Source organism: Schistocerca serialis, chromosome 7, assembly GCF_023864345.2.
Source record: "Schistocerca serialis cubense isolate TAMUIC-IGC-003099 chromosome 7, iqSchSeri2.2, whole genome shotgun sequence".
Lineage (NCBI taxonomy): Eukaryota > Metazoa > Arthropoda > Insecta > Orthoptera > Acrididae > Schistocerca > Schistocerca serialis.
The window spans coordinates 253,802,817-253,830,105 of NC_064644.1; the positions used below are offsets into that span (position 1 = coordinate 253,802,817).

The 27,289-nt window shown below is 39.7% G+C and overlaps 1 protein-coding gene across 1 annotated transcript in view; it reads left to right on the forward strand.

The window, feature by feature from the left end:
- LOC126413002 (neuropeptides capa receptor-like) overlaps window positions 1–27,289 on the forward strand; it is a 1,154,641-nt gene that overhangs the window by 1,085,716 nt on the left and 41,636 nt on the right. Inside the window, exon 6 of the mRNA XM_050082895.1 lies at window positions 15,931–16,213. Coding sequence (XP_049938852.1) covers window positions 15,931–16,213 — 283 coding nt within the window. The remainder of the gene's footprint in view (window positions 1–15,930; window positions 16,214–27,289) is intronic.

Below are 27,289 nucleotides of genomic sequence, written 5' to 3' on the forward strand. Positions count from 1 at the left end.
TGTGAAGTTTGGAAGCTATGAGACGTGGTATTGGCGGAAGTAAATCTGTAAAGACGGGTCGTGAGTCCTGCTAGGGTAAAGTAGAGAGAAAAGTCTGCATACTATGCAATGTCCAGAACACCAATGTGTGAAATATAAGATATGTTGTTAAAACTGCACTAGATACTGTTGTAATGAAGAATGCTTAAACAATCACCGCGATGTATGTAATACAGCTTATAAATGTGAGAGATATAAAAAGTTTTGCTTGAGAACTAAAATGATCAACGTTGCTGTGAACTTTCCAGAAACTGTAAACAAATACGGTAAATTGGAAATCATAAATGATACATGCAAAGAAAATTGCAAAAACGTGGAAGTTGTGAAAGAAAATTTGGTGAGGATTTTATAGTCAAAGGTTTTCCAAATTATAATAAAGAAGGTTGTTATATTAATGGAGCATTCCGAAATTATTACGTTTACCAATACTTCGAAAGCTATTAAATAGTTGCAGGTAAAGACGTTAAATGTTGTGAAAAAGACTTTCCTAGGAGCGTAAATTGTATCAATACTGAAAGATATATGTGACTTGATTAAGAGCTCAACAAAAAACTGGCATACATATTCCGAATCTGATCTCATAATAGTTCACAATTTCAATGGTGACAAATATAAATTTTGTCCTTGGACGATATCTGATGAACACGACGACTATACATTCATAGCTCACTGTGCTACCTGTTACGATTCCCAATTTATTTTGAATTACTATGTTGGAAATACAATAAAACCAATAACTAACGTTATAGGAGACCAAACAATTAGGTATAAAATTATAGATAGTTGTAATTTCGTACGAGATCCTCTTAGTAGTTTTCCAAAAACTTTTGATTTGAAAGAATTGAAGAAATGCTACTTCCCTCATTTGCTCAAGACACAATGAAAATTTCATTGGACCAATTCCTGATACTCAATATTATTATGTTGACACTATGAAGCCAAAAGATATAGAAGCATTTCTCAAATGGTGTAGCTCCAGAGGCAAACAAAATTAGGTGTACAATATGAAGAAAGAAATTGTAGAATACTCTAATTCTGATGTAGATATTTTGAGCAGAGGTTATTTAGAACTGAGAATACAGTTTCTAGAAATAGCTAATATAGACCTGTTGTGTTATTTAACCATTGCTGGTGTTTGTATGGCGATTTACAAATACTGACCTGAAAATATAATTGCTGTATCGGATGAAGTACAGAAAGAAAATTATAGTAAAGAATACATAGTATGGTTAAACCGTTTAATCAATAACCATATCACACACACTCCTAATGGTGGCGAAGGAAGAATAGCTTGTCCAAAAGTAGATGGATTCGATAAAGCAACTAAAACTGTTTATTAGTGCCATGGTAGTTTCCGGCATAGAAGCAAAAACTGTTTAAAAGTCAGACAATTAACTATAAAAATAAAGAAACAATTGATGACCTTTATCAAAAGACATTAACAAGAAGTGTAGAAATACGAAATGTTGTATATATTTTGTAGAGATGTGGGACTGTGATTGCCTTAACTCACCAGAGTACAAAATACTTAAATAATTGAAACAGTTACCCGAAGCTGTTGAACCACTGAATCCAAGAGATGCATTTTATGGTGGCTGTAGGAATGGGGTAAAATAAAGAGCTAAAGCAGACAGTGTTAGAAAAATAAAATACATTGATGTATGTGGTCTTTATCCAATTGTACAGTATTATGATTATTATCCTGAGCAACATGAAAGAAAAATATATAGACCAAGACATAATAGTAAAAATGGGATCAATTTTTGAAATATCGCATAGAGGATTGTGACATCCTGTTTTGCCTGTAAGGGTAAAAATTGATAAAAATTAAAAACTGTTGTTTCCTTTGTGTATCAAATGTGCTGAAGAAAAAATAAAGGCAAATCACTGTTTTATTGGTACTTGGGTCACAGATGAAATTAATTTTGCTATAGAAATCCGATATAATATTTTAAATCTCAATGACATTTGGGATTACAGAGATAAAAGCAACATGTTGTTTAAAAATTGTAAGAATTTATGAACAATAAAACTGGAAACTAGTTCACATAATTTCGAATCTGATGAAGTGTATATCAAAACCGTTAATGGAATATTAGATACTGAGTTAGATCCTGACAGAATAAAAAAAGAAAGATACTGGAAAACTTGCTGTTGCTAAGATGTCTTAATTCATTGTGGGGAAAGTTTGGACACAGGCAAAATATGAGTAAAACTGGATATGTGACAGATGTACAAGAAATTTATGAGATACTTTTGGATGATCGATTAGATAGTGTCCCTATAAAGTTCTTTATGACAATATGGTTCAAATGAAATACAATTTCAAGGATTATAGTTTGGAAAATAATACATCCACAAATATTTTTATAGTAACATTCACTACATCAAATGTGAGGCTTAGATTGTATAATGTGTTAGATGAAATTGGAGAATCTGTTATATATTTTGATAGTGATTCAGTAGTATATATTGACAATGGGAAAAATACTGTGCAAACGGGTTATATATTAGGCGAATGGACTGATGAATTGGGAAATAACTGGATTACAGGAAGGCTTCAACTGGCCCAAAAAGTTATTATCATGGGAAAGATGATAAATAAACAGAGTTTGAGGTAAAGGACTTCACTTTAAACTATAAGAATATTCCAAAGCTGAGAGGTGAATCTATGATAAGATAAATTGTGAACGCAGTTAAAGAAAATATAAAATTGCAGTACAATCGGATAACCAGAGATGCAGATGCTAAAAATCTGGTTAAGAAACAAGTGAAGAAAGAATTCTCATTTCAGTATGACAAAAGAGTTGTTCTAGAAAATTTTGATACCATGTCTTACAGTTGTTACAGTTTAATGAATAATTATTAAAATCATTTATTTATCTTGTGGGCATGTTGGCTCAGTTATTAAAATTATTTTATTCATCTTGTGGGTGTGTTTGCTCAGTAAATTAATTTTTATTATTAACAACTCTAATCTCTTTCTCCAACCATGACTAAGAACAAAAATATATAAAAATTTGGTAATCCTATTTTAGGGCTACCTAAAAATACATGAAAATTTAAATCCTTCTTGTGTAAATTCAATTAATAATTTTATTTTTTTTAGAAATTTTATAAAAAAAGGAAAATGTCCGTAAATTATCTGTGAGTGCACTCAATCCACTCAGTGACTACTATAGTAAAAGTGAGGGAAACAATACAGATTTGTCGTATAACACTAAAAAATGAAATTTCCTCAACAAAAAGGTAAAATAATAAGAACCATAAAGCGATATTGTGTGGAAGTTCACCTGAATACTTCGTCGAACTTGAATAATATGTTTCCTTTATTCATAAACGACTTTCGCATTTATCAATAATAACAGAATACTCTGGCCTTTCGTCATGATGAAGCATGGTAGTTTGAGTACAAAATACAAAATTAATTATTTTAGAAAAGTTACATAAAAGCCCAGAAGTTACATGATCAACTAATTTTTATTACTTATAGAATACAATCTGCATCATGTATGGATACAAAACACACCACAAACTAATTCTGAAAAGTGGACGATTCTAATTATGTGCAAAACAAGCAACCAAACTAACAAAACGACAAAGAGAAGTCCTTGGCTGCCATTACCTCTCTTACACATTCATTTATATTTCTTTTCTTACCAATTCTAGCAATTCTGCCGGTACTTTTACCATGTCCTACTACCAAAGTGTAGTTTTGACAGAGTGAAACTCTCGTTAATAGGTACCTGAGCGCACAGTTGCTTCATTAATTTTTACATTTGTCAACAACTACACATTCATTTTTGAAAACTTAGTGCAGTTGAAAATTAAAGAAAAATGAACATCATGCACATACAAAATGTTTCATATTTTAAAAATACTAGAACGCTATCCCCTTTGCGTTTCCTTCTGTATCCTCACCCTATTTCGGTTGATGAAATTCACCCTTGTCCTCAGTTTCCTCAAACTGATTGCAAATCTGGGTCATAAAATAGAGTATAAGAAACCCTTTGTCTACACAATCCTCACCAAGGCAGGAGGTCCTTACGAGAATTATTTATGTCTGAGTAACACCTTACAAACTCTTTCCCACCTGACATATCCGAAACCAAAGAAACTTCATCAGGTTCTGTCACTCTAAAAATGTTCCTGACATCTATTTATGCTACTAGTCATACCTTTGCCCTTATATCCTTGCATCAGATCAAAGTTCCAATACCAGTCTCTGCCTCCTGACCATGATTCTTTTTTTGAAAATGTACTTTTACGTTTTTATAAATGTACTCAGGCAAAGAAAAGCTATCGTCTCTTACTCCAGTAACATGACCGGTAATGAAAGAGGGATGTAAGAAGAATGTCATCAAAGGTACAAATAAATCAGCACAATGACCTTTGGACAACAACAGCCTACCACTTGCAGACAAACGGTGCTTGACACCTTGAAGATAGAATCATTGTATCTAATGATTCGAAATTCGATCGCTGTATGGTGCGCTATAGCATCCAATATCTTCTCTCACATATGTTCACCAAATCTAAAATACAACTGAAGGATGTCTTATGTAGGAACATATCAACATTTTACTTCCATAGTAATAATAATAATAATAATAATAATAATAATAATATTTCATGAATGTTTCTTAAAATCATTACTTCATTCCATATTTTCTACCCCCATCTAGCTAGACCGACGATCATCCCCGTTCATGCTACTACAGTAGTTGAATGTTTTTATTGTGATACATTAATGTCAGCTAAATTGCCATCTTCCATTCATCTGCGAAAGTTTCATAATAGTTTTTATATATTTATGAAGTTGGTTAATCGTACTTTCGTACAAACAGGTTTGTTACTTATGTCTTTGTATCATCGGTGGTCGCTGTCACTCCATATTGTATTACAGTGAGCTGTAGATTAAGAACCTTTATGCTGTAGTCTGTTTTGTGGTTTGCTGCTGTTGTTCTTCGTCAGCTCTCGTAACTTTTACAATTTTTTTCGTCAGATTTGACAGATTGACGTTACACTAGTGTAGTAATGATCTGTATTTAATTATATAATGTCTTTAAGAGATATCTCCAACATTTGGATCTGAAAAATGTAATATTGATACATAAGGTAATATATGTATGAACTTATGACCCGTTATGATGTCACTGCTTGTTGTTGCCTTAAGCAAACTTCCCCATCCCAGCCATACTTGACAATAACATATAGTGCTTTCCTCTGTGAGCTCTTGAAGTCTTCAGAACTACTGTTTTCCATAAACCCATCAATGTCTTACCTGCTCGTTAGCGTAACTTCCACCTGCAGTGAAGTCCATGAATAATTACTAGCTCAGAATGTGTACAAACACGTGGTCTAGCTTCCACACCAATACTCGACAAATTATCTGCACATTCACCTCATTGGCCTATTATCTTTAAACTCTATGAGCCTGAGATAGCCTTTGACCATACGAGGCATTTGGACCACCTAGTCAAGCTAAAATCCCATTCTCATAAAATTATGTCTCCCAAATCGTTCCCCTCCTGACAAACCTTCGTCTTTTGCTTCTTAAAATCATTGCTTCATTCAACGTCTTTCACCAACCATCGAGTTAGATTGGTGATCATCTCTGTTCATTATCCTCTATATATTCTAGGTACATGCTCTCACGCACTTGTTACACCATTCTGTCTTCATTCTATACGTATAATCTTCCTAAGGGTTTCTCCAGATCCATCTTCATACGTTTACTTCGTGATGAATCGTCTGATACGTTAAAATCAATCGAATTAAAATGTAATCAATATTCATTGTCTCTTCCGACACCCTGATGACCACTTCACCGCACAGACCGTTCCATTCATGTCACTAATACGCAATATTATACTAATCCCCGACAAGAATCCTACTTCGTGACCCCCTTGAATAATACCAAAATGGACAAACCCGTCATTCGGATTACATCGTTCCATTTTCCATTATATCTTTAATAGCCTTACTGTAACAGACTCCATCTGCTCGCCAAACGTTTATCTCTACATACATGTGCTGACTCGCCTTCAGTAGCAATGGCATTCTCCAAGACGCTGTCCACAGCAGCTTGTGTATATTCTCCTCCTCTGAAATTCACAGAAGAGCTTGATAAATGATGCCTGTTACATAAACACGAAGGAACAAACCTCATCTCGCCACAAGAATTCCTTAACAAGCTACCCTTCCTGACTCAGAACTACGTTCTTATTACATCCTACCAAACATAGCCAATCGTACCCTATCCTCTCTTTGCATCAAGTTTCCAATATGCTAACCCACTACTCATTATCAAAACCAGTTAAAAAATTCTCCCTCATTGGTTCCATCTCCACACAAATCTGAAATCTCAAGAACAAATAATTGTGCCCAGTCTACTTATTTCCGCATCCTCTTGTGCCCCTACTGTACTTACTCGGAGATAAATTCCATACACGAAACTATTTAGTGTTCGTAAGCTAGGTGCAACATAATCAGCAACATCATCATTATCTGTTTGTTGATTACAAATGAGATCAAGGCAATTCATAGTTTGTTGTTTTCATGTGAATTCTATCAAACGTTTGAAACTATAAGGAACTGGGTACATCGTTTCTGTCCAATTTATATACAAAATAGTACAAAACATGTCATTAAGAGCGACTGTATCGTCAATAGTTTTCATAAATGGATGATGTTATACAAATTTTTCATCAAGGTATATGTCTTGGAAATTTTCTGAAGGACCTATTTCTTTACTTCTGCTCTCTCCTAAACTACTTCCACTCTTAAAATACGAGCCTTTCTTTAAGGCACCCTAAGTCCTCATTATTCAGTGCCAATAATCTGGCCACCTGAGACATTTCAGTGCAACAAACAGCTCTTTCCCAGTCACAATACCTTTTTCTTTCTTTCTTCCTTGGGTCATCAGTCTTCTGACTGATTTGATGCGATCCGACACGAATTCCTCTCCTGTGTGGACCCCTTCATCTCAGCGTAGCATTTGCAACCTACGACCTCAATTATTTGTTGGATGTATTCCAGTATCTGTCTTCCTCTACAGTTTTTGCACCCTGAAGTTCCCTCTAGGTCTATACCCTGATATCTTAACAGCAGCCCTACCATCCTGTCCCTTCTCCTTGTCAGTATTTTTCACATATTCCTTTCCTCTCCAGTTCTGCGCTGACTCTTCTCGTTGTTATCTTACCAGTCTTTCTAATTTTAAAAATTCGTCTGTAGCGCCACATCACCAATGCTTCGATTCTCTTCTGCCCCGGTTTTCCCAAAGTCCACGTTTCACTACCAAACAATGCTGTACAATCTCAGAAATTTTTTCCTCAAATTAAGGCCTGTGCTTGAGACTAGTAGGCTTCTCTTGGCCTAGAATGCTATTTTTGCCAGTGCCAGTCTGCTTTTAATGTCTTTCTTGCCATGTCCGTCATTGGTTATTTTGCTGGCGAGGTAGCAAAATTCATTAACGACTTAACAATCAGTCTTGATGTTAAGTTTCTCGCTGTTCTCATGTTGGCTGCTGTTCGTTATCTTCGTCTTTCTTCGATTTCTCACAATCCATATTCTGTACTCATTAGATTGTTCATTCCTTTCAGTAGGTCATGTAATTCATCACTTACACTCAGGACAACAATGTCATCAGCTAATCGTGTGATTGATATCCTTTCACCTTGAATTTTAATTCCAATCCTGAAACTTTCTTTTATTTGGATCATTGCTTCGTTGATGTACAGTTTGAACAATAGGGACTATAAAATTACATCCCTGCCTGACGCCCTTTTCAATCCAAGGGCTTCGTTCTTGGTCGTCCATTCTTATTATTCGATCTTGGCTCTTGTACATATTGAATATGACCCGTCTCTCCCTTACTGCTTCCCTGTTTTTCTCAGAAATTCGAACATCTTGCACTGTTTTACATTGTGGAACGCATTTTCCAGGTCGACAAATGCTATGAAGGTGCTTGATTTTTCTTTAGTATTGCTTCCATAACCAACAGCAGCATCAGAATCCCCTCTCAGGTTCCTTTACCTTTCATAAAACCATACTGAGTCTCATCTAACACATCCTCAATTTTATTTTTATTCTCCTGTATATTGTTCTTGTAGTTATCTTCGCTGCATGAGCTGTTAAGCTCATTGTGCGATAATTCTGCCCTTGTCAACTCTTGCAGTCTTGGGAAATTTTTTGGATGATATTTTTCCGAAAATCTGATGGTATGTAACCAACTCATACATTCTGCACAACAATCGTTCTGTTGTCACTTCCCCCAATGAGTTTAGAAATTTTGATGGAATGTTATCAACCCCTTCTGCAAATCACATTTAAGTGCCTGGTAGAGTGTTCATCGAACCACCTACACAATTCTCTATTATTCCAATCACGTATAGCGCGCGTAAAGAATGAACACCTACAACATTCCATACGAGCTCTTTCCCTTATTTTATCGTGGTGATCGTTCCTCCATATGTAGGTCAGTTCAACAAAATATTTTCACATTCGGAGGAGAAACTTAGTGATTGGAATGTCGTGAGAAGATTCCGTCGCAAAGGAAAACGCCTTTCTTTTAATCATGTCCAGCTCAAATCATGTATCATTTCTGTGACACTCTCTCCTACATTTCGCGCTAGTACAAAATGTGTCCCTTTCTTTGAACGTTTTCGATGTACTCCGTCAGTCCTATATGCTAAGGATCCCACACCGCGCAGCAGTATTCTAAAAGAGGACGGACAAGCGTAGTGTAGGCAGTCTCCTTAGTAGGTCTGTTTCATTTCCTAAGGGTCTTGCCAATAAAACGCAGTCTTTGGTTAGCCTTCCCCACAACATTTTCTATGTGTTCCTTCCAATTTAAGTTGTTCGTAATTGTAATACCTAGCTATTTGGTTGACTTTACGGCTTTTAGATTAGACAGATTTGTCGTGTAACCGAAGTTCAACGAGGTTCTTTTAGCACTCATGTGGATGACATCACACTTTTCATTGTTTAGGGTCAAATGCCACTTTGTGCACCATTCACATATCTTTTCTAAATAGTTTTGCTGTTTGTTTTGATCTTCAGGTGACTTTATTAGTCGATAAACGGCAACGTCGTATGTAAACAACCGAAGACGGCTGCTCATATTGTCTCTGAAATCGTTTACATAGATAAGGAACAGCAAAGGGCATATAACACTACCTTGGTAAACGTTAGAAATCACTTCTGTTTTAACCGATGACTTTCCGTCATGACCTCTGTGACAAGAAATCACAAATCCAGTCACATAATTGAGACGATATTCCAATTGCACGCAATTTCACTACGAGCCGGTTGTGTGGTACAGTGTCAAAAGCCTTCCGGAAATCCAGAAATACGGAATCCATCTGAAATCCCTTGTCAGTAGCACTCAACACTTCATATGAATAAAGAGCTAGTTGTGTTTCACAGGAACGACGTTTTCTAAACCCATGCTGACTGTGTGTCAGTAGACCGTTTTCTTAGCGGTAATTCATAAGGTTCGAACACAATATATGTCCCAAAATCCTGCTGCTTATCGACGTTAACGATATGGGCCTGTTATTTAGTGGATTACTACCTTTCTTCAATATTGGTGTGACCTGAGCAGCTTTCAGTCTTTGGGTACGGATCTTCCGTGGACCGTACCGTTGTACATGATTGTTAAGTATGGAATTCATGCATCTGCATACCCCGAAAGGAACCTAAATGGTATACTGTCTGGACCAGAAGACTTGCTAATATTACGTGATTTAGGTTGTTTCACTAATCCGGGGATATTTACTTCTACGTTACTCATGTTGGCAGCTGTTCTCGATTCGAATTCTGGAATATTTACTTCGTCTTCTTTTGTGAAGGCATTTCAGATGGCTGTGTGTAGTAACTTTGCTTTGGCAGCACTGTCTTCAATGGTATCTCCATTGCTATCACGCAGAGAAGGCATTGATTGTTTCTTGCCACTAATGTACACATACGACTAGAATCTCTTTGGATTGTTTGGCAAGTTTCGAGACAAAGTTTCGTTGTGGAAACTGTTACAGGCATCTCGCATTGATATCCGAACTAAATCTCGAGCTTCTCTATAAGATCGCCAGTCTTCGGGACTTTGCGTCTGTTTACGTTTGGCATGTTTCTTTCGTGATTTCTGCAACAGTGTTCTAACCCTTTTTGTGTACCAAGGAGGATCAGCTCTGTCGTTTGTTAGTTTATTTGAGATGAATCTCTCAATTGCTGCCTATACTATTTCTTTGAATCTAAGACACATCTGGTCTACACTTATATTATTAATTTGGAATGAGTAGAGGTTGTCTGTCAGGAAGGCATAATGTGAATTTACCTGGTTTTTTGAATAGGTATATTTTTCGCTTATTTTTCGGGGATCTGGGGATTACAATATTCAGTCTCGCTACGAACACCCTGTCTTCACTAATGCCTGAATCGGTTTTGATGCTCGTTATTAGCTCAGGATTATTTGTTGCTAAGATGTCAAGTCTGTTTTCACAACCGTTTACTGTTCGCGTGGGCTCATGAACTAACCGGGCGAAAAAATTTTCAGAGAATGTGAAACTTCCTGGCAGATTAAAACTGTGTAGCAGACATGGACTCGAACTAGGAACCTTTGCCTTTCGCGGGCAAGTGCTCTACCAAGGCACGACTCATGCCCCATCCTCACAGCTGTACTTCTGCCAGTACCTCGTCTCCTACCTTCCAAACTTTACAGAAGCTCTCCTGCGAACCTTGCAGAACTAGCGCTCCTGAAAGACAGGATATTCTGGAGACATGGCTTAGCCAGAGAACACTTGCCCCCGAAAAGCAAAGGTCCCGAGTTCGAGTCTCGGTCCGACACACCTTTTTAATCTGCCACGAAGTTTCGCATCAGTGCACACTCCACTGCAGAGTGAAAATCTCATTCAGAGAATGTGTTTAGCACAATTTCGGATGATATTTCGCCAACATATCGAGGGTATATGAAAGTCACCACCAGCTATTATCGTATTAGTCGGGTACGTGTTTGAAATCAAAGTCAAGGTTTCTTTGAACCTTTCAGCAATTGTATCATCTGAACTGGGAGGTCGGTAAAAGGATCCAATTATTATTTTATTCCCGTTGCCAGCAATGACCTCTGCCCATAGTAACTCACAGGAAGTAATTGCTTCAATTTCGCTACAAGTTAAACTTCTTTCTACAGCAACAAACACGCCACAGCCAACCGCGTTAGGTTCTTGGCAAAAATCTCGGCTGAGCTTATATCCAGCTTCATCCAGCTTTCAGTGCCTATAACCATTCGAGCATCAGTGCTTTCTATTAGCGCTTGGAGCTCTGGTACTTCCCCAACACAGCTACGACAATTTACAGCTGTTATACCAACGGTTCCTGTATCTGCGTTCTTCCTGTGATCAGCCTTCACTCTTTGAGACTGAAGCCCTTCTTGTGTTTTCCCGAGGCCTTCCAACCTAAAAAAACCGCACAGTCCATGCCACACAGCCCCTGCTACCCGTGTAGCCGCCTCCTGCGTGTAGTGGACACCCGATCCATTCAGCAGAACCCGAAACCCAATCACCGTTGGGGGCAAATCATGGAATCTACAGCCTATACGGTCGCACAATCATCTGAGCCTCTGATTCAGACCCTCCACTCGGCTCTATACCAGAGGTCCGCAAACGACCCTGTCGACCATGCTGCAAATGGTCAGCTCTGCTTTCATCTTGCAAGCAAGACTAGCAGCCTTTACCACTTCCATTAGCCGCTCGAAACTAGAGAGAATCTCTTCTGATCCGAATTGACTCACATCATTGGTACCGACGTCAGCAACCACCTGCAGTTGGCTGCACCCTGTGCTCTTCACGGCATGCGGGAGGACTCTGACGTGGTGGATGTCTGTTGGATCCCCATGGGCGGCCCACAGCAGTGGTGCCCAACCACTGCAGCCTCAAGCTGTGTAACCGAAGCCATCACAGCCTGAAGCTGAGAACGAAGTGTCACCAACTCGGCTCGAATTCGCACACAGCAGCTACAGTCCCTGTCCATCCTAAAGACCGTGGAGAACTAAACTATGCAGATAAACGGACTATCGGCACGTGCTGCGCAATTCTACTGTAGACCCTGACAAAAACGCACGAACTGTGTTTAGTAATACGCAGATATTCCATAACCCAACTACCGAAGCACTTATGTGAAACTAAATAATTTGCCCCTGATTAGGAACTTGTAATACGTCACAAAATTCTCTCGTGGTTAGGAACTCATAAATGTCACAAAAGCGGTTACTTCCCTGTTGCTGCGTCTGTCTCGGTCGGCTACTACTGCCTGACTAATACTGCCTGATTCTAATACTGAATATCCTATCTCCCCCAAATGGTCTCCTGTTTCCTCTTCTATCGCATCAGACAAATCTTCCCCTCATAGAGGCCTTCACTGTACTCTTTCCACTTATCCGCTCTCTCCTCTACATTTACCAGTGAAGTTCCCGTTTCACTCTTAATCTTACCACACTTGCTTTTAATGGCGCGGAAGGTTGTTTTCTCTTTCCTGTATGCTGAGTCAGTCCTGCCGACAGTCGTTTCTTTTTCGATTTCATCACATTTTTCTGGCAGTCATTTCATCTTAGCTTCCCTGAACTTCTTATTTATTTCATCGATCAACTGGAGTATTTCTCCTGTTACCCACGGTTTCTTCGCATCTCCAGGTTGTTTATCATTGTCTATTCTTCCGCCTTTAGGTGCAGTTTCCCATCCCATGGTCAAGAGAATTACCAGAACTCTGTCCTTTCTTCCGCCATGTTTGACAAAGCAGTTGGCAGAATTAGGGTGACTTCTTATGCCGGAAGTCTTCAGCCACCAAAGGTGATTATTAATCAAAATTTAAGCAATGGCGGGTTTCGACCAAGGGACCGAGGACATTTTAATTACTAATCAGAGACCTACCTACATTTTTTACATTATTTTGTTTCTTATTATTCGTTGCGTTTGTTCCGGGTGGACGTTCCAAGACACCTGTTGAAGATCATTGTTGATCCATTCACTCAGTTTTTGTATTACAGAGGGCAGCTAACCCTCTGACCGAACACAGTGTGCTACCCTGCCGGCAACCCGAGATCACAGATGCATTCACGATTCCTTCTGCCTTTTACTTCATTACTTAATAATAATGGTTTCCAGCTACTGTCTCCTCGTATGTTTGAACCACTCCTAACGATGGCAGCTTGAATCACCGTCTGTCCAGTCACATTTAAATTACTTGTTTCCCTTACCACTTGAATCCCAACAATATGAGAAAAAATATAATTTAAAAATTAATCTCATAATTAATATTTATCACTATAACATGAAATAAAACTGGTAAAAGGTAAATAATCAGTTCTTCTAAGGATACTCTTCACTTTGGAATAACTGGGACCTATATTCACCCATCATTCAATGTGGTATATTCGAAGGAAAATTCTCATTTTAAGTAGATAAAGTCTCACATTTTTAAACATCCATGAAATCATAATGTATTAAATCAGTATTTAAGGAATTATGTATGACAACTGCTTACTGTCCCTGTTGTTTCGTTTACGATTTACTTATAAAATCAATAGTATAAACTCATATTCAATTTACAATAACTTAGATGTACTTGCTTTCAATGGAAATGATCTCCTAAACAAGGCCAACGCAAAAATCTCATTTCATATTCTAGTAAAATCTTGCTCTGAAGCTATGAGTTGCTTCCAAAATGCACTACATTCATATAAGTATTTCACTGTATCATTAGAAGCCTTTGTCTTGTAATAGCGTCGATGGTTTCATGCGAAAGACACTGGCAACACAAAAAAGTCAATGAAACGGTGGTGTCTGACATAATGTGCTGAAATTCAAAGTGTTACCAAGCATAAGACAGCTGCTAGCAGAATTTCTTTGGAAAGATAATGGCCGATTATATGTGGTACGCGATTCCTTTATTCGTACCACACCTACCCACTATGTCTTAGATACCATAAAAGAGGAAGTGGGATGGAATCATGGTTGGCAGCCACAATTTATTATTAATACAGTTTATTGACACTACGCCTTTTAAGGAGTCTGACAATTACAAATTGTGGACGAGCCACTAGATAACGTTTTGCAAATACAGTTAGAAACCCAAAGTACTCAGTATTCAAATAAACAGTTCCTTAATGTGCCAGGCATTTATAGAAACATTAAGCATAGCGACTTCACCAAACTCCTTAAAACCGGTTATTACATCAAGATGGCCACACTTAAAACATTCTTCATTAAAATACCATTATAAACTTACTATTTCAATCCGTTTAAGAAGCACTTGCTAAAGATCAACTGCCAACTTATTTTTCCTTATTAAGAAAACAGAATTACTGACAAACTTCATAAATTAGGATTTCCCTCAAAATACATATAATGACCAATTACATAACATGATACAACCACTAACATAAAAATAGCAGAAAACTTGATCTTTAAAAATGAGTGTTCAGGTGCTCAGCCGTGTTAATAAAAGACTACTAGAAAGAGCTGCGCAAGGAACTCAGCAGATGCTATACAGTTTAAAGTTTAGCCAGTTGCCAGTCGCTAATATTGAAGGAAACAGGTTCGTCTAAGGACTGGTTACATACAATATATATTTATATATCTACCAGCTTAACCCGCCTTGGCGGAAGGAAGATAAATACTAAACTTTGGAAGGCGGTATGTGAACAACTCCCGGTAGTGGCCAGGTTATTAAACACTGCTAGGCCTAGACCTCGGATGACATCTTACTCGCCGGCCGAAGTGGCCGTGCGGTTAAAGGCGCTGCAGTCTGGAACCGCAAGACCGCTACGGTCGCAGGTTCGAATCCTGCCTCGGTCATGGATGTTTGTGATGTCCTTAGGTTAGTTAGGTTTAACTAGTTCTAAGTTCTAGGGGACTAATGACCTCAGCAGATGAGTCCCATAGTGCTCAGTGCCATTTGAACCATTTGAACATTTTACTCCCCGCCAAGGCCCAGGCACAATCAAAGGTTTTTGCACGAATCACAAAGACATTGCAATAACTCTGAAATATAGAAACACTCGGCAGAACCTTTGACTCGATATATGGGTAAGCGTCTAAAGAAACACGTTACACTACTGAAAAATTCACAACTTTGACCTTAAGCATTTTACAAATGGACAAATGCAGGCTTTGAATATACAAACATAAATTTATGTGGTTACAAGAAACACAGAGCACTAGTAAAACTACCGAGAAAGCTTTCAAATAACGGCCACCATTTAACTAGGCCAACTGAATTCTTCCACGCCATCTTAAAGTTCGACTATGAAAGTCTCACCATAATAATAAAATTGAAATGCCTCTGAGTGCGTCGGTCAACAAAACACAATTACGACCACTTACTCATATCACGTACACATTACGAAGGAGCTGCTTCACCGCTGCACTTCAAATATCGTTCTCCAAGCTGCCCATGTCATCAAAACGCACGACCAACTTCACACCACAACGTATAACGGTCATCACGCTCGTTCGGCAGCCGTTGACACTCGTCTCCCAGCGAATGTCACGAAATCTCGAGGGTTAGCCGGCGAAGGCTAACAACCAACTCGCTTCACCCGGCAACCCGGAAGATAAGACACGCGAAAAGCAAAGGTAGCTTAGCTCAACCACCATCGATCTCAACGAAACATAAACAAAACAACACTGGTGCCAGCTCACCACGGCTCAATAACCTTCTTCATCCGTCTTCAAATCGAAGCTTCTGTTGTGTCGGAAACGACTTCGTCCTCTAAGGTACACTAACACCTAATATTCCTTGAAATGTTCCTCTATTGAAACTGGACCCTTGCACTTGAATTTTGCGCTCAACTGCTGTCTGCGCTCGCCATGTTCACAAGTGACTGCTTTTCTCTCACAGCGGCGGTGGTGCTGGCGTTCTTCATCAGCTGGGCGCCCTTCCACATGCAGAGGCTGATGTACATCTACGGGCGAGATGCACCCAACTTCGAGGAGATCAACGAGGTGATGTACTACGTGACGGGCTGCTTCTACTACTTCTCGGCCACCATTAACCCCATCCTGTACAACGTGATGTCCGCCAAGTACCGCAACGCCTTCCTGCAGACCCTGTGCGGGCGCCAGAAGTCCCGTCCATCTGGGCGAGGCGAACAGTCCAGCTTCCGCGAGAACACGGTGGTCGGGTAAGCACGAGCACACCTGCCGGGTTTCAGTTCTCTCAGAACAGGAAGACACGCAGAATCTTTCGAAGCACTCTTTTTCATGTTATATTTTCATCTTTGAGAAACACTTTGTGTTATTGTCCAACGAGTAACCTTAGGCTTAATTTTCGGGCAGGCTGAGCGCACCCATTCGGGACTTTTGCAGTGGCTCGTGACGTACAGATATTGTGGTATGTGCTGGAATACGGGTACAAATAAATATATGGGAAAACACTGAATATTTTCATTACTTTACTTTTCGTTGTGAAACTGGTGATGATATAATGATCTTTAGCACAACCTGAAATGCAGGTTACATTAAAAGATGGTGGTGTCATTGTCAGCTGAAAAATTGAAGGCATAGTTCGTTATTAAAATAGAAATTCTATGAATATACACTACTGGCCATTAAAATTGCTAGAACAAGAAGAAATGCAATTGATAAACGGGTATTCATTTGACAAATATATTATACTAGAACTCAAATGTGATTACATTTTCACGCAATTTGGGTGCATACATCCTGAGAAATCCGTAACCAGAACAACCACCTCTGGCCGTAATAATGATCTTGATATGCCTGGACATTGAGTCAAACAGAGCTTAGAAGGGAACCTCCCCATCGCACCCCCCTCAGATTTAGTTATAAGTTCGCACAGTGGATAGGCCTTGATAAACTGAACACAGATCAATTGAGAAAACAGGAAGAATTTGTGTGGAACTGTGAAGAAATAAGCAAAATATACAAACTGAGTAGTCCATGGGCCACATATGCAACATCATGCGCAATGTGAGCTCAGGAGCGCCGTGGTCCCGTGGTAGCGTGAGCAGGTGCAGAGCGAGAGGTCCTTGGTTCAAGTCTTCCCTGGAGTGAATATTTTACATTATATATTTTTGCATAGTTATTATCTGTCCGTTAGTTCATTGACGTCTCTGTTCACTGTAATAAGTTTATTGTCTGTGTTTTGCGACCGCATCGCAAAACCGTGCGACTAGTAGACGAAAGGACGTGCCTCTCCAATGGGAACGGAAAACATTTGATCGCAAGGTCACAGGTCAACCGATTCCTCCACAGGAAAACACATCTGATATATTCTATACGACACTGGTGACGGCATGTGCACCACATGACAGGAATATGTTGTCGACCCACCTAACTTGTACACTTGGCGATTCTTCGACCTTGCCCGATTTAGGTTTTCTTGTGGATGTGATAATCACTCCCAAAAAGTGATGAAAAAATAAGAGTTTGTCACATAAACTGAAAATAAAAAATAAAAATTTTCACTCAATGGAAAATTTGAACCAAGGACCTTTCGTTTCGAAGCTGCTCACGTTACCACTAGACCATGGCGCTCCTGCGATACTACTTTCCTTGATGTTGGATATGTTCCCATGAACTACTCAGTTTGTATATTTTGCTTATTTTTTCACAGTTCCACACAACTTCTTCCTGTTTTCTCAATTGATCTGTGTTCAGTTTTTCCAGGCCTATCCACTGTGCCAACTTATAACTAAATCTGAGGGGGCTGCGATGGGGAGGTTCTCTTGTAAGTTCTAGGGGACTGATGACCTCAGCTGTTAAGTCCCATTGTGCTCAGAGCCATTTTTTTTGCGTTCACCGCGATGTCGCCAAACGCGGATGCGACCATCGTGATGCTGTAAACAAAACCTGGATTCATCCGAAAAAATTGCGTTTGCCATTCGTGTACCCAGGTTCGTCGCTGAGTACACCATCGCAAGCACTCCTGTCTGTGATGCAGCGTAAAGGATAACCGCAGCCATAGTCTCCGAGCTGATAGTCCATGCTGCAGCAAGCGTCGGCGAACTGTTCGTGCAGTTGGTTGTTGTCTGGCAAACGTCCCCATGTGTTGACTTAGGGATCGAGGCGTGGCTGCATGATCCGTTACGACAATGCAGATAAGAAGATGCCTGTCATCTCTACTTCTGGTTCTACGAGGGGGGGGGGGGGGGGGGGCGAATTTTATTTCCAGCACTGCCTGGGACTTTTCGTAGGTAGGAGGGCTGGACCTCGGACCACTCAGCCTCGTGATGCCAGATGAGTTGCTTCCTAAACGAGCGGTAGCGGCACCGAGGTAGAAACTTCGACGACGGCCGGGAGTACGATGTGCTGACCCCGTACCCCTCAAAAACACGTCCGTTGATGAATGACTGAGGATGACACGGCGGTCGGTTGACAGCCGCACCTTCTTCATATATAGGGTGTTACAAAAAGGTACGGCCAAGCTTTCAGGAAACATTCCTCACACACAAAGAAAAGATATATGTTATGTGGACATGTGTCCGGAAACGCTTACTTTCCATGTTAGAGCTCATTTAATTACTTCTCTTCAAATCACATTAATCATGGAATGGAAACACACAGCAACAGAACGTACCAGCGTGACTTCAAACACTTTGTTACAGCAAATGTTCAAATTGTCCACCGTTAGTGAGGATACGTGCATCCACCCTCCGTCGCATGGAACCCCTGATGCGCTGAAGCAGCCCTGGAGAATGCCGTATTGTATCACAGCCGTCCACAATACGAGCACAAAGAGTCTCTACATTTGGTACCGGGGTTGCGTAGACAAGAGCTTTCAAATGCCGCCATAAATGAAAGTCATGAGGATTGAGATCAGGAGAGCGTGGAGGTCATGGAATTGGTCCGCCTCTACCAATCCATCAGTCACCGAATCTGTTGTTGAGAAGCGTACGAACACTTCGACTGAAATGTGCAGGGGCTCCATCGTGCATGAACCACATGTTGTGTCGTACTTGTAAAGGCACATGTTCTAGCAGCACAGGTAGAGCATCCCGTATGTAATCATGATAACGTGCTCCATTGAGCGTAGGTGGAAGAACATGGGGCCCAATCAAGTCATCAACGACAATGCCTGCCCAAACGTTCACAGAAAATCTGTGTTGATGACGTGATTGCACAATTGCGTGCGGATTCTCGTCAGCCCACCCATGTCGATTGTGAAAATTTACAATTTGATCTCGTTGGAATGAAGCCTCATCTGTAAAGAGCACATTTGCACTGAAATGAGGATTGACATTTTGTTGGATGAACCATTCGCAGAAGTGTACCCGTGGAGGCCAATCAGCTGCTGATAGTGCCTGCACATGCTGTACACGGTACGGAAACAACTGGTTCTCCCGTAGCACTCTCCATACAGTGACGTGGTCAACGTTACCATGTACAGCAGCAACTTCTCTAACGCTGACATTAGGGTTATCGTCAACTGCACGAAGAATTGCCTCGTCCATTGCAGGTGTCCTCGTCGTTCTAGGTCTTCCCCAGTCGCGAGTCAGAAGCTGGAATGTTCCGTGCTCCCTAAGATGCCGATCAATTGCTTCGAACGTCTTCCTGTCAGGACACCTTCGTTCTGGAAATCTGTCTCGATATAAACGTACCAGCCGGCCGGTGTGGCCGTGCGGTTAAAGGTGCTTCAGTCTGGAACCGCGTGACCGCTACGGTCGCAGGTTCGAATCCTGCCTCGGGCATGGATGTGTGTGATGTCCTTAGGTTAGTTAGGTTTAATTAGTTCTAAGTTCTGGGCGACTGATGACCTCAGCAGTTAAGTCGCATAGTGCTCAGAGCCATATGAACCATTTTTTATAAACGTACCGCGCCACGGCTATTGCCCCGTGCTAATCCATACATCAAATGGGCATCTGCCAACTTCACATTTGTAAACATTGCACTGACAGCAAAACCACGTTCGTGATGAACACCAGCCTGTTGATGCTACGTACTGATGCGCTTGATGCTAGTACTGTAGAGCAATGAGTCGCATGTCAACACAAGCACCGAAGTCAACATTACCTTCTTTCAATTGGGCCAACAGGCGGTGAATCGAGGAAGTACAGCACATAGTGACGAAACTAAAATGAGCTCTAACATGGAAATTAAGCGTTTCCGGACACATGTCCACATAACATATTTTCTTTATTTGTGTGTGAGGAATGTTTCCTGAAAGTTTGGCCTTACCTTTTTCTAACACCCTGTATACGTTTATAATTCCGTTATACTACACATGCCATATTTCGATAAGTAATCTATGTACCACAGTATTAGTGCGTCGTGGATCAAAGTAGGAGGATGGTATCGGGAGCTTCATTAACTCCTGATTTTGTTCGTGAGGTTTCGACTCCTACAGGGAAGATTTTGTCGGAAGCTATGTTGAATCTAATTCAGTTTCTTCGGTCTTTAAGTTTAGTAAATCTATTATGTCGGAAGCATTGCAGGTGGATAAAAGAAGATAAGGATGTTCGAATAAACTGTGCTGCATAGGTGACTTATTGAGTAATATTATGTTCTTTAGTTAACTGAAGAAAGATGGAATATACCGCAAAAAATAAGGTGAAATATCAGCTCACTTATAATTGCAAGTAGTGGGAAATGATTACAAAACCATACGAAAGATCCTGATAGCAGAACAAATAAAAACAAAAAGAGCGGTACAGCCGTGCGTAATGGCCGCGTGCTTTGAGGCGACGTGTCACGGACTGCGCGGCCCCTCCCACCGGAGGTTCGAGTCCTCCCTGTGGCATGGGTGTGTGTGCTGTTCTTAGCATAAGTTAGTTTATCTAGTGTGTAAGTATATGGACCGATGACCTCAGAAGTTTTGTCCCTTAGAAATTCGCACACATTTCAACACTTTTAGAGGTAGAAAGAACGATTAACACTGAAATAGCATTACTGAAATTCACTACGGCAGTCTAAAAAATAGATAAACAAACCTTTGAATCAAAAATGAGTTGTGATTGTTGTGTTTGGAAAGGTACATGTGTGTCTATGTGATGCATCATTTCCCAGTAGCAAGATAACAAGAAATTTTTGTCGAAGGAAGAAGTCATTCATATATGAGAACTGGATGACTTCATTTCTTAAGTATCAGAATGAAGATGGCGAAAGAGTCTAACATTCTGTGGATGAATTGGTAATCATAGTGATGCCCAAGCACAGATTGAGGTAGGAAGTCGTGCATGCTCTTCGTAATGGAATCATCCTGCCGAACACCTTAAACTATTTATGGAAAATGCAGAAGAGAAAAATTAGGTGACCAGACGGCGATTCCAACAGACGTCTTCCCGAAAACGAAATCAGTTTCTTACGATACAGCCCTTAGGGCGGTTAATCAACACGAGTTGATGCGAAGCCATCAGACCTGTTGTAATCATTAGGTATAAATTATTAGAATGACACGATTCAGAGCCATTGGATCATAAATAATATGCTGAGGGGACTACTGTGCTGTAATAGATGATTTAATAATAAAGCTTTGCCCAGAAAATCTCATAACTGAACTGAGTATAAGTTGTGACTTCCTATGCACCCTGTGTGGTTCTTTAGTGGATGCAGGAGCGAGGACCAGATGCCTTTTATGAGCATCGATTTCAGATATTAATTTCTGTACATCTAATACCAATAACTGAAAGTAACACATAGCTTTGTTACTGAATCTGCGCCGTCAGTTGCTAATTGTACAATTGAATGTAGAAATATCTACAGATACAAAAGATTTATGAAATTGTCACTCTTCAGTACATTGTCTACACAGAAAATGTGGAGGTCTGGCCAATATGAAAGTCTGTAAATGTTATTCAGTTGCCAAACAAACAGAATGGGCTCAGTGCATGAATGTTCTAACTTAGTGCACCCGCCACTGGGATCTACACATAGAGGATGCTTGCATCTCGTTGGCAGTGGCGTAACCGTTCGTGGCAGCGCTCTCGCGCCGCCATGGCGGCTGTAGGAAACACGACTGTGCAAATGGCGGTGTGCGTATTTGAAAGTGCGGCCACCCGGATAGCAGCCGATGCCGCAGTATAATGTTACGACAAGTTGGTAAATGTCCAAAATCACTTAACTACTTAATTTAATGTAATTGAAACAGATGTTAGCATTCTTCAGCTTAAGCGGTAAGACGTACGGTAGATCTAGCTCAATTCAACGTCCATTGCCTGCACTGGCCTTAGAAACGGGATTTCTTTCTCTGAATAATGCAAGTTCATTATTCATTAATTATTGTACAAAGATATGGAGTGTAAATTAAAACAGATACAAAATTTCCTGACTATGCGAGCTTATAGCAGAGTGACATTTTGGGTAAGGTATACCCTTCACTTCTCCTGGCTGTACACGAAACAGAGGATAGCCGACAACAAAACGAACAGCAACAGCTAATACGTTTGCTGCCACGTTTAGTGGCTCTGCAAAGGGAATCTATTTTCCGCGCAAAAAAAAAAAAAAAAAAAAAAAAAAAGTTCAGCGTAGAAAGACACAGGTAATTGAGAACTGAAATTTGTTGACACGTTACTTCAGCCTCCAGAATATAAGAGACATATAGCGCCAGATGCTAGCATGTGGAGTATATGGCACTTATCAGCTTGCTTGGAACAGCCTAAACTAGGATTACTTGCATCTCTGGAAAGCACAGACCGCTTTTGTTTTGGGACTGGTTTACCTACAGTGAGCAAACTCGTCAACGCTGCGCCAGGTTTGCAACAGTGCGGTATTATCTGACGTCCTTTCATCTGCAGGTGACGTTGTTTTTCCAATGAAATGAATACTTAACGTACACAACAGTCAGCAGTGAGCGTATGAGAATACCTAAGGACTTTCGAGAACTCAGAGACCATTAAATATTTTAGGCAGATCACTGCACTGGAAACATGCTGAAAACATGATTGTCAAAACTATTTACCATTACTGATTACTGAACGGACCCTACTACTAAAAGACACTGTTGCCAATATACACCGAAGGATGCGATACTACCAGAATGATACTCCGCGGCACTGAATTAGGCCGTACACAACATTCCAGTAGAATGAATTATTGCTATGCAGTGGATCGTGCGCTGATACGAAACTTCCTGGCGGATTAAAACTGTGTGGCGGACGGGTGAGGGATGAGATGATTTACTGGCGGAAGTAAATCTATGAGGCTGGGTCGCGAGTTGTGCTCGGGTAGTACAATTGGCAGAGCACTTGCCTGCGAAAAGCGAAGGTCCTGAGTTAGAGCCCAGGTCAGCCACACAGTTATCATCTGCCAGGAAGTTGTAAAATTTGAGTAATGGGATGAATGCAGCACGATTTATCGCGGCAGTCCCTGAGATATCCGTAGTCGTCCAGCGTCATAGCTTGGGACATTTTTGTACTATGTTTAACAATTTTTTGCATTTACGACTCATTGGTGTTAATATCTGAATAGCTGGTCACCAGACTTCTTGACGCCATAAGAATCATTCAGAAAATGACAATTCCTGAGTTATGGAAAGGTTATATCACTCATTTATTTCGAAATAATAGCCTTTTAGCGAATTTAAGCTTTTCTCGTACAGAGAGGTTATTTAAGAAAAGAAGGCTCTTCGAAGTTAGGCTCAGTTTTCAATTCATAATTATATTTGTTTCCAGTTATTGAAGTACTTCATGTAGGCCGCTTGGCCGAGTGGTTCTAGGCGCTTCAGCCCGGACCCGCGCGACTGCTCTGGCCGCAGTTTCCTAGTGCCAAAGTTTCAACCCGTTCGCAGCGATGCTCCAAACGTCCTATTTCCTTTTTTTTGTGAGCCTACACCTTTTCGTGAGGTTCATATTTCTTTGCTAACAACAATTTCCTTTGATATATAGGTCTTTTATTTTGTACAGTACTTGTTATTAGATTTTTCTCCCATGTTTCTACTTTATTCTCCTTCTGAGACAGCTGACATCCTCACAAGTATGTGTTTCCACTCGGTCAGTATCCCATGTTCAGAACATGACTGAATAACGTTAAAAAACGCAGAAAACTACCAACTTTAGGTATTGGGAATGTTTCCTATATATTTTCTAAGGATGACAGTGAGACCTATACTCCTTGACTATCCCTCGTCAGCTTTCACACAATGTTCACCTAACAAGTGTGATTTTATTGCCATCCAGATTGTCCCAAGTCCTTCATTTTTACATTTAAGGCCCTGGTCTCCATCGTTTGCCTCCTGTTACATACTCTGTATGGCGATGTTACCACCATACTCCTGACATTCACTTCATCGATAAGCATTTCTCTAAAAAATTAATTATACAGCGTTTTTGAAGATGGTCCCATTGTACCGTGGAATGTACCTCTGTCAAAACGACAAATCATTTTCTCAGGCATAAGGTCGAAAGCACTTGAGATACAAGAATTACTACTTGTGCCGACAACGACACAACTCAATAAGCGATGTTAACTTGCTGTTGACGTTCACTGTTAATTTCTTGTTGGTTGTAGTTGTGTCTGTATTTAGACTTCTGACTATAGGTTATGAGCTTAGAGCATGCTGGAATAGCTGTGGGTCAGCAACTTCTGTTAAACAGTGCAGCAAAAACCAGTCCTAAGTTGCAAATTTTACTTTTCTTTATTCATTCGATGACTAATTTCAGTTTCAGTTCATCGTAACATATACATAAATGGTATTTCTGAAGATGTGAAAAGCACGTTTCTTTTTAAAATGTGAAATGAACATTTACAGCACAAAAGATAACCTATGTTACAATGATTTGAAAATGGGTCTTGGCCCGAAACCAGTCATCGAATGAACCACAAAAGCAAAATTTGCAAACGTAAAATGATGAACAAACCGCCTTAAGTTACAATTGCGTTTATTTACTGCAGTATGCATGTAGAGCTCTGGAGGCTCATCTTCAGGTGCATTTTAGTGATTTACATCAGGTGTTTTAGTTGTTTGCCTCTTGATATTACATTTTTGTGTTACAACATGGTGTATTGTATATATAAGTATAATAGCGTTTATAATATGAAAATAACTTACAGTTTAACATTGTATGAGTTCTGCTATTGTTGTGCAGTTGATATACACAATATACATCTTTAATTTGGCAGTACATACTGGGATATATAAATAGTCACACACTTTTACGCACAATGTAGTAGCAGAACGTAAACATGCCAAAGATTGTCGTTCATACTAATGTTCTACTTCTAAATATAATAGATTTTCTTGTTTCACAGAAGATAATATGATATAATATTATTAGTACACAGGTATTATTAAAATAGTTATTTGGTCCCATGTTGTAGTTTGTCAGCTGTTTGTACTGACAAAAAATAGCTAACTTATTCAAAAAAAACAATATTGAAATATCTTTCTCCACAAACCGCAAAGTTGGATACCACTTACCTCCCAAGTGATCAATCCAATAACACAACACAGTGGAATATATAAATTACAATGCAACAGTTGCACTGCGTTTTACATAGGAAAAACTGGTAGAGCCTTCCACACACGGTATAAAAAACACACCGACTCCTTTCGACTAAACCATTTTGAAAAATCTACAATAGCTAACCACATGTATGTTAATAAACACAGACTTGACGACATCCACAACAGCCTAATTGTACTTCACACAGAATCCAACAGTAAATAACTTAATCTACTAGAACAGTTAGAAATAATGTTACACAAAGAAAAATATTCCGAAAATTTTTTGAATGAACAAACAGAGATTAACAGCCACAATTTTTTATACACCTGTAAAAGTTTATTTTTTTCCTGAGGAATCAAATCTATAATAGTACAAACAGCTGACAACCTACAACATGGTGCCAAATAATTGTTTTAATAATACCTGTGTACTAATAATACTATATCATATTATCTTCTGTGAAACAAGAAAATCGATTATATTTAGAAGTAGAACATCTGTATGAACGAGAATCTTTGGCATTTTTACGTTCTGCTACGACGTTGTGCGAAAAAGTGTGTGACTTTGTATATATCCCAGTATGTACTGCAAAATTAAAGATGTATTTTGTGTATACCAACTGCACAACAGTAGCATACATCATACAATGTTAAACTGTAAGTTATTTTCATATTATTAACGCTGTTATATCTACAATATACCATGTTGTAACACAAAAATGTAATATCAACAGGCAAAAAACTAAAAAATTTGATGTAAATGACCAAAATGCACCTGAAGATGAGCCTCTAGGGCTCAAAATGCATAGTGCAGTAACTAAACGCAATTGTGACTGAAGGTGGCTTGTTCTTCATTTTAGGAAAGTAAAACAGCGCGGACGAAACACTGAAAAACAATGGATAAAATTAAAATTTGCAACTTTGGACTGGGTTTTCGTTCCACTGTGACTCTCTTGTCTGACATGCTATTTACAACAGTCTTCTACAGAGGCCGGAAAAAATGGAAACACTGCGAAAAATACATGCGTTGACATAGCTCAGTTGCTTGCCAATCCTACAGGTTACACTGTTTTGTATGACACAGAGCGGCACTTGTGAAACCACCTCAGTATTCGCAAGTGTCATTCGTGATCAGGACAGTATTCTATGTAGTTGTGAATGCATAATGTCGGAGCTAAGTGAATTCGGCCATGGACAAATCGTTGGTGCTCTTTTGCCTGCCACCGGTTTTCCTTTATAGTATTAGGCATACTACTGCACTGTTTTGGGTGTTTCCATATTTTTCTCCAACCTTTCTTCTTCACTTACTAAGTATTTATCTTGTTTTGAAGCTGTCATGGTTTCACATCGAGATTATTCATTCTGTGAAATGTGAATAACGTACTCAGTGAAACAGAGTCCTTCTACCTTACGTGAGAAATAGAAAATATGATATTCTGTTACACTTTAGTCAACGACGTTGGTGACTGGTAACTTGTCATGTATACTGCGAAAAAGTCTTAAATATTTAACGCCGCATACGATTTAAAAAGAAGGTTGTTCTCGCGAATTGCAGTCACGATATACACTAAGGGGAGCCAGTACATTACGACCACTGCCCACCACGAGACCGAATGCAACATTTTAGCGTTGTGGGCACGTAATGCGCTGAAGGTGGACCCGCCAGTATAAAATAAGGCAAGGAATATTGAGTAGTCGGTAGAGGAGCGTTGTTCCGTCAGGAAAGCTCAGTCATGTCGCATGTGAACCAGTCATTGTATGTCACATGAGTAACAAATACAGCAGGGAAAGCACAGCCCTTCTAAATCTGCCCAAGTCGACTGTTGGTGATGTAATTGGGAAGCGGAAACGAGAACGA